Source organism: Centroberyx gerrardi, chromosome 13 (genome assembly GCF_048128805.1).
Source record: "Centroberyx gerrardi isolate f3 chromosome 13, fCenGer3.hap1.cur.20231027, whole genome shotgun sequence".
Taxonomy (NCBI): domain Eukaryota; kingdom Metazoa; phylum Chordata; class Actinopteri; order Beryciformes; family Berycidae; genus Centroberyx; species Centroberyx gerrardi.
In genome coordinates this window covers 31,983,259-31,992,695 of record NC_136009.1, presented here as the reverse complement: position 1 = coordinate 31,992,695, position 9,437 = coordinate 31,983,259, and the positions used below count along the sequence as shown (strand labels likewise).

At 37.3% G+C, this 9,437-nt stretch overlaps 1 protein-coding gene across 1 annotated transcript in view; it reads right to left on the bottom strand.

Moving 5' to 3' along the window:
* Window positions 1–1,363: 1,363 nt before the first annotated feature.
* The window catches only part of amph (amphiphysin), a 68,113-nt gene continuing 60,039 nt past the window's right edge, over window positions 1,364–9,437 (bottom strand). The window contains exons 21-25 of the mRNA XM_071901235.2: window positions 8,264–8,311; window positions 7,624–7,677; window positions 4,343–4,525; window positions 2,643–2,744; window positions 1,364–1,730 (exon numbers count right to left, since the gene is read on the bottom strand). Of these exons, the coding sequence (XP_071757336.2) occupies window positions 1,626–1,730; window positions 2,643–2,744; window positions 4,343–4,525; window positions 7,624–7,677; window positions 8,264–8,311 (492 nt within the window). The 3' untranslated portion in view covers window positions 1,364–1,625. The remainder of the gene's footprint in view (window positions 1,731–2,642; window positions 2,745–4,342; window positions 4,526–7,623; window positions 7,678–8,263; window positions 8,312–9,437) is intronic.

Genomic DNA, 9,437 nt, shown 5'->3' with positions numbered 1-9,437 from the left:
GAGTGGCCCATGCAGCCCATAGTCTGGCGGCCCTTCTGGTATTTGCCCACCTTGCCAGATGGCCAGTCCGTCACTGCTTATAGGGAACCAATCTATACACCAATGGTGCCATTATTCTATAGCCATTACACTGTGCAATCAACTTTTACTTCATAGTGATAAGTTAAAGCAAAAAAGTTGTCTATAGGGTCTTTAATTCACTGACAGAATAAAACATGCCAGAGAGTGGGGGAAAGTGTGTCCCCACCTGCGATTGCATTTCATGATCAGAGGTGGGGAAATCAAAAGCAGAGGGGGGGAAATCCCCCCCATCTCCCCTGGCAAATCTAACCCTGTATATACTTATATTAAATATATACTTATATTATATAGACCCTGGGCAGCATTCCCTAGCTTGCTTACTTCTTCCTTTTAATTAAATACATTTCTGCTGAGTGATAACCAAATTACTTACAATTAAGACACAACAAACTGTACCATATGAACTATTCTTTATTCACCTTTAGATAAATAATAATGGTATGTACATCACAAAAAAAGTTCTACAGTGAGGACTAACTGTACCACCACAGGAAGTGACATCATATTCGTTGATCTACTGCACAGTTGGACTACTGAGACCCTATAAACCGACAACATAGATTGCATATCGGATTTCTCACCCCAATACCTTCCCTGTGATCATACACTTAAAAAACAGAAAGTTAAAGTTTATTTGATTTTCATGGAAATATAATTTTATATGAGATAGAAGTTATAAGGATATACAGTTGTTTGGTGGTAGGGAGATACGTTTTTGTTTTTTCTATCTTGGAATAGTTGCTTCTGACATTTTTCTAATGTCACTTTCATTAAAGATTTTTTTCATTTTTCATGCTAGAAATCCATTGGTTGTGCGTCCAAATGCTCAGATGGTCAACGTCAATTACCTTTTGGCAAAAACAGCAAATCTTGTCAATGAACAATGTTTTTACCACGTATGCAAACGAAATGCTCACCACAGTCACACACACTCAGCCATGACACTACAGGAGAACACTAACAATGATGCAAGGGAACAATCATGGCTGACATGTCTGAAAAAACAAAAAACACTGAAAAGTTTCATGTAACACTCAAGAACGTTTAAATAGATCACAGCACTACAAATTCTGATATATTCCGCAGCAGAGCAACAAAATCAATACAATACACTTGGTGCAGAGAAAATACGGTCATTTTTTTTTCTTCAGGACAAAATCTCCCACTTTTGCTTTTCCTTGAAACTGATGGGGGTAAACGTGGAGATCATCACACTCCCAACAAAGCACACATCATTTTGTTTGTTTACAGATTTTAAACAGAAAAAAACAAATGTCTCAATTCCAAAGGAGGGTAGACCAAACTATCGCATCATGCTTATGTTATTCTGCGGTATGCTGGGAGTAGGGACTAGTATTTATTATCATGTGTTTTGGTTTTTGTAGATTGTGGAGTTTCCTCTATTAGAGACAGCCTCGTTCTGTCAAGCAGACAAGGTTGCAGGCAGGTCACAGATTGTTCAGCAGACAGGTCGCTACATGCTGACTGGAGGACATGGGCACCATGTCTCTTACTTCTCTTTCCTTTTCCACCAGGCCAGACCTTTACTCCAAGCGCTGTGTGAAGTTTTCTGGGAAAAGTCCTCTTTGGGCGCTAACGCCGAGTGTTAACCAGTCGCTTTCTTTGATGCCTGTGAGCCAGCCGGCATCCTGCAACAACAACAACAAAAATGGCCAATGGATCATGTGCAGAAAGATCTCTGTAACCTCGCTTGAAGTAATGCACATTTTCAGACTTGTATGATAGTGAATCATGTGGGAGTAACAGCAAATCAGTAAGCAAGCAAACCCGGAAGCTTCATATCTAGTTTTGATATAGCTTGCTGGTCATGAATTTTGAAGATTTCACATTTTATATCTATTTTTAATGTCCACTCCAGTCTTTGCTTCGTGACATTTTTATTAAATACAGAATTGTGGATGCTATACTGCCTTGGAAGTTAACTAGTGAGTTGATCTGAATGGGTGCAGTCAACAGTAGCATTGGGGCATCAGCCTGGGAACACCAGAACCTTTACTGACCTGATCCTCAGTGGGAACCACCAGAACCTTTACTGATCTGATCCTCAGTGGGAACACCAGAACCTTTACTGATCTGATCCTCAGTGGGAACACCAGAACCTTTACTGATCTGATCCTCTACTAAAGCAGTGGGGACTTGTAACAGTCACAAATGTGCCTGCTGTGCTTTTGGAACATTGTTTGGTTGCAGTAACAGATTAAGTCACTGGGTGGCGCTCCTTGTTTTTACTGGGACTGGGTTACAGCGGCAGGTTGAGTGCTACTCCCAGTCTATCTCCTGACGAGTAGCTTGTCTCTTCAGTAACGATTTGGTACGTGTTAAACTATATCAATCTACATGTATGTTGAGAGATTATAGTGCTGTAGAGACCTGGCATTGTATGGTTGACAAGTATAGGTGAATAAAGTGATACATGTGTGAAATCCCAATACTGACGTCATCTGGCTCTGTCATGCTATCTCGGAACAGCCTACTTCCCTAAAGCTAATGTAAGCTAAGACACGACCAAGCGCGTTACAAACTCCAGAACCTTAACTGACCTGATCCTCTGCTAACGCAGTGGGAACCACCAGAACCACATCGCCTCTCTTCAGCTCCAGTTCATCTGAATTTGCAGCATCAAAGTCATGCATTGTCTCCACCTATAGGAAAACAAACATAATCACCAGTTTTTAGGTGTTTTCTGCAGTAAGCAAAAATAAATATTTTACATAGGTAAAATCCTCAAGGCATTTTTTAACAAGATGAATTTGAAGTGTTCCTCTTAGCTTGGTTGGAAATGACCTTTGACCTTGAAGTGAATTAGGGAATGTCTTAGCAGTAATGTTACAGAATATGATGATATATATATGACGAGAATTAGATATAAACACTGCTGGAAATGGAAACCGCCTTCTGGGAGTAAAAAGGGAGTTCCGCCCCAGAAATAATCAGAACTTTGTTTATTTGTCTGATTATTGAATTAATAAAGCAATTCTAAATTCAGACCAGATGAATGATTGAAATGTTTCGCTATCCAGCTCAGAGGTTCTACCAAAAATAAGGAACAATTTTCTCAGTGGCGAAAATCTAAATAAATCACAATAATCTTTGATCTCAAACAGAGAAACTCTCTGAGATTGTTAAACTGTTGCACATAATTATTTTTCCTTTGCTAAAAACATGAAAAAATAGTTCAAAACCATCATCTCAAATGGAGTTGATGCCTTCACAACTTGCAATAATTTTATATCAAACGTGTGACAGTGTGACGATCTCAGACACACCAGAGTGTCTGGGTTTGATATTAAAATTATAGAGATTTATTTTACAATCTTTCAGAACCTGAGTTCGATTGAAACCTCGGAGCTCAATGTTTTGTCCACGGAATATAACCCAAATTTAAGAAGCCAAGAGAGAACGCCATAAGTTTGACTGGTTTCCAAGGCAATGTAACCCAACCTCACTACTGGCAACCGGCAGGCAATACCAACACACACAACTTGGACATGGAAGGAAATGCAATGTAATATCACACACTCCAGTCTCTTTCTCTTTCTCATAACTTGTATTTCTTGTATTTCCATTCTGAAATGAGCAGATAGTAGATTAACAGGTGTGTGTGTGTGTGTGTGTGTGTGTGTGTGTGTGTGTGTGTGTGACCCATGCACATCAGTGAATAGCCCAAAAGGTGCTAGTGATTTAATGAGAAAAAGTATCACTGAACTGCAGATTCACTGCACAAAAAGTATTTGGAGAAATAGTGAGTTTTCAGATACAGAGGCTGAGCTTCATCTAATGTGTCGACTGGTAAAATTCAGTGATGTCTGATGTGGCACAAAAATAAAAAAGGGCAATACTCATAAAGCCTCTTAAAAAAGTCAGGTAGGACTGGGAACAGTTTTCTTTTTGATATAGAATAAGGGAATAAGGAGGATCCCAGGATTCTGTAAGAATAGATCAGGTATGAAAACAGGCCCAGTGTTTAAACATAATATTCTACAAGAAGAAATCATATGATATATTTTCAGTTGTATCACCCTGGCAGAATTAGACTGAGAGAAAAGCAGTTGGCTAATCCAGTAGGTTATATATCACAAGTGCATTATTGCTCATATTGGTTTTCTGGATGATAATCCCACAGTAAAATCTGTCCATTTCCAGCACTGGATATATGTGATGAGCAGGTAGGTAAACAGTCAGTCAGAAGACAGAAGGAATAGGGTTAGGCTTAGAGTTCTGTTCCTATGACGACACTCACCTTGTACATGAAGCTATCAGGAAGCCCTGGTGCTCCAGAAGCCATGTCTTTGGCCACTTGGTTTTCTGGAGTCACTCCGTTGTCGCTGATGGCGGTGGGGGAGATGATGTCAGCGTCTCGGTCGTCATCGCCCTCGTTGCTGGAGGCGGGCTCAATCACTACCGAGGGGATAGGCATCTTTTCCTAGCGAAGACAACAAGCTATTAGAACTCACAATAATGATGAAAATAATATTTAAAAAAAAGTCCCTCCATAACTGTTCATCACAAATAAAACATCCAGAACATAATGATCCAGTTATTAGGTTCTGAAAAGAATCAAAGGCAATGTGCCTTCAAAGACTATTGTGTCCATGTTGACATACATGGTGTTATATATATATATTTATATAGATATATATATGTGTGTGTTATATATATGAGGATACTTATACATCCTCCAAGTGGATTAGTCTGCCTGTATCTACATCTATCTTTATATCTATAACTCTATATCTCTACTCATGTAAAAACACTATTGTTTCTACATCACATTTGCTAAGGAATCTGGTAGCTCTTTACTTAATTTAGAGTTTTACATCATAATAAACTACAGCACTTATTGAAAAACGGACTTTACAAAGAGCTTCACAAAAAACCAACAAAAAACCAACATGTGCAACACAAATAAATAAAACAGAAGAAATAAAAAGGATAAGAAGGAATAAAAAGAATACAAGACATTAAAATAAATCATTACATAAAAAAATAAAGTAAATAAAGTAAATCTAAATAAAGTAGTTTTAAGAACAGATTGAAAACATGATAGTGATTTAGCCTGAGTTCGTCAGCTTTGCTTTATTATATCCTCTTTGTATATTATTCTGGGGGGGAGGGCACTGAATCCCTGACCTCTGACCTCCAGGGGGCAAGAGAAAAGTCCATTTTGCAGGGATCAATTCAGTATTATTACTACTAATACTAATTACTCTACAAAAATGTTTACTACAGTATAATGAAATGCAGTGATTTTAACACTGATCAGACAAAACAAAGTTGTAAGAGACAACAAAGGAGTCATCACAGATAAACATGAATACACCAAATGTTAATAAAAATGATGATGAAAATGAACAACAATTTATAGATTATATGGATAATTCATAGATTTTATAGATTATTATAGATGATGATGTTATTTTACATGAAGTGGAAAATGTGCCAGTGAATTCTTTGAGAGGTGCAGAAGTGTAATTCTGCCAAAACATGACGATTAAACTTCTGACCAACAAAAATAGATTTTCCGCCTGTTACTGTGGCCCATGACTTTTTACATAGTTAATCAAATACATGGGAACTGCCCAGTACAAACCCTGTTTCACTGTTAGCCAATGAGCAACCAGCATGATAACGGTCCAGTACTTGTTTTGAACTTGAGTATTTGCAGTATTTTGTGCCTTTTTGCAGACAATCCTTTTAATTTCTACGCTACAATTTTTATCTTTTTGGGCTACATCTACTGAACATTTGCTGTGGCGTGAAGACATTTGTAAGCATAAGAGTGAAGACTGTGATTTACTGTAATGCTGGTGTACAGAATTAGCTTTTAAAACCATACCGATATGGATTTTGAGGTGTTTCAGTGCTAAGGGGACTTCCTCCATGTGGTTTACTAAACCATAAAGCACTAATTTCACATCTGCACGCAGTATTTAATGCCAAAAGAAAACATTAGTCTACAACATGGCACTGCACAGAGAAATAGAGAGTGAACAGAGAGGGAAAGGGGGGAGGAAGAAGAAGATGAAGAGGATGTTCGCTCCAGGATGGGAGTGAAGAGACAGACAGCTTTTCTCATAAAAATTTTAAAACTTCAGATTCTCTTTACAATCTTACTTACATTTTAAAATCAATGAAAAATGGGATAACATATACATACATGAATAAATGAGTAGAAGTGTTTTTCATTACAGGACATGTTAAGTTCTTATCAGTCCCATTTTCTTTTGATTAAGTGGAATGTTTACCAGTCAGTGACACTGATCACATTCAATGCGTTTAGCATTTTTCCACATAGCATTGAATAAATGCTGAAAAACTTTTGTCATTTTTCTGAAAGAAATAATGACACCCCCTCATCGACAGCGCATCACCCCACATGGAAACATCCTGCAAACCGCAAGTCAAAGCTTCAGCCAGGCAATCTCGTCATGTTAAGTTTCATCCTGCCTCCAAAACATTCAACCTATTGGGTTCAAGTGACAAATGTCAAAAATCTTGGCTCCATTTTCAAAGATATTTCAAAGAGACGGTGGAGGAAGCGGGTTAGTCGAGCTTTAAGAAAAGCTTCAAACTCACAATTTGATCTGGGTCCATGAGATCTGGGCTCTGGGGTTTCATATATTAAAAAAAACTATTTTGGCAAAGTCAGTTGTAGAAGGTCAGAGTTTCCATAATAATCCCATAGTAATAATGACTTAATATATGAAATACGTAAGAACAGGACCCTTAGGAACTTTACTGTACTTCAGTTAACAGAGCAGGAGACACTTTTACTGTAAATATGATTTACAGTCATCGAATAATATCATTATTAGCTATGCTATAATTACCTGCGACCACCATTACAGTTCTACACCACGTAGAACTATAATGGTCAGACATTTATTTTATAGGAAAAGGATTATGCACCTTCAAAGGAAGGGTGTGGTGTGGAAGAAATTCACTTGAAGCAATCACAATCCATCATGATAATTGCTTTGAATATTCAAATACCATTACAACAGTTTATAACAGGACTGTATGTTTTCCTGTTGGTATAAAAGTTCCCGGATTCATTCTTTATGATGCTTATGAGGAAAGATTCAAGTGAGGTGCTTCAGTAAATGACTGTGTGACATATGAAGGGAATGGGATCTCAGTCATCAGTTTACCAGAGTCTCTTCCTTAGGAGACTGTGTATCATCTGTCGGTGCCTGAGAACCAGACAAACATGTGTCATCACATGTCCACTAACATGTGTCATCACATGTCCACTAACCCTCTAACACCCCAGAAACTGAGCAGCAGTTAGAATGATAAATGTCAAATTATCATTCTCAGCACAGGAATAGGAACCAATAGTATGCATAATTACACCAAAAACATAATAATGGTTTATACATTTGCAAGTACATTTTTTGACTTTAGAAAATATTTTGAATGTTCCAAACAATTACAGCAAGATACAATGGGTTTAGGGTTATGTTGGGTTAGAAAAGACATATTATATATATATATATATACATATATATATATATTTACCGAGGCCTCGTCCACCGGGCTTTCCCTCCTTTCCTCTGGAGTTGAAACTGATTCCTATGTACAAAGAATGGATTGACATGCAAAAGTTTTGAGGAAGAGACACCTGTTCATGCCTTAAGGGCAAGTATGTTCTTTGATCACACAAGTTTCAGTTCAATTTATGTCAAAGAAAAAACATTTTTTTGTTATGATAAAATTGATATGCAGGCCCTGTAGGATGGTAGCTCAAAGGGGTTGTGGACAAAAGGTTTCTATTTTTTAAATTTATGTATTTATTTGCTGTTTGTGCACAGCGGTGTAAATGTGATGAAGTGTCTTCAGAGGGTGAAATGTTCATCCTGTGATCCAGTTTAAGGGAATCAGGACTTGGTAATACATCCAAACTCTTACTAACCCTGGAGAACAATTACAGAGACAAATTACATTTTTGGAAAACTGTTCCATAAAATGTCAAAATATTCAGTTGGTGTTTGTTGTCATCAACATAAACACACAACTTGTGTATTCCAGCTTTCTTTGAGTGGCACCTAGTAACTACGCTTAGTCAGCTAATTCTATACCTCTGTATAATCATCATCAAATGAAATAAGTTTGTTAGCTTGTAACTGACACAAGACACTGGGTCATAATATGTATTTACCAGTGGAGCTGCTTCGCTGGGAGAAGCTGTGGCCTCTTCAGGGGGAATCTGTGCAGAGGGAGAAGTTACTGAAGTTACTGGAGGTTGGCAAAGCTTTTAGAGTCAAGTACTGAGTTAGCATTAGGAGATATTAGTCATGCATTATCTACTGTGGATTAGTATTTAATATTTCATTAGTCATGGACATAATGGATTAAGACATTTGACACAGTTGGCTCTGCAGTCTGTACATGGCTGCTAATCCCAAACCCTGTCTCACTGTGTCATCCAGGAGTTAGCCTCATGCTGAACTCTGATGGCAAGGCTCTGTAACATTAGACCCACAGTAGTTTAAAAAATGCAAAGGACCACACATCTTTAAAATGTGGTTACATTAGCAAGTATTATTAAACCATTAAATTGTGGTTTAAACATATGAGCAGCAAAACAAATACAATCTTGATGGTGACCAAATTGTGAGGCTCAGAGCTGCACAAAAAATAAAACTACACATAAATGGACATTTCCTCTACTCAATGCGTCAAACAGTACAAGGCACAAACAATTAGAAAAATACATGTGTCAACAGAAATGTGAGATAATGATTCAAATGAATGAACCAAGATTCTCTGATATGACTCCTGCTGTTATTCAGCATGCAGCCATTCTATCTGGATACTATGGTGCTTAATGTACAATATACAGGTTACACCTGGACCCTTCTTGAACTAACCTATCTTCTTACCCTTCTTAAACTTAAAAAAAAAAAAAAAAAATTCAACGAATGCTACTTATTCCTATTAAAAGTCTTAGCTGATGAAGACTGTGATACACAGTTGGTTTCACTACTGTTGACAAAATGTACAATTGTAAGTCGCTTTGGACAAAAGCATCTGCTAAATGACGTAATGAAATATAATATAGTTATTTAATCCAATCATCATTGAAACATTATTCTCAAAGTCGATTAAAAATACACGACAGATACATATATACAAACAATGCAAATTGTACAAATAAAACTTGAAACTGAAGTGGATGGAGTATCTGAAGAACAGCTTCATTACACATTTTCATGGCTATTCCTGGGCAGGTTTTTCTGTTAAAAATGTCAATTACCAGATGACATTTACTTACAAATTTTCACTCAATAAACTGACACACTGTTCCACTACTATGTTACAAATGAGTTTAG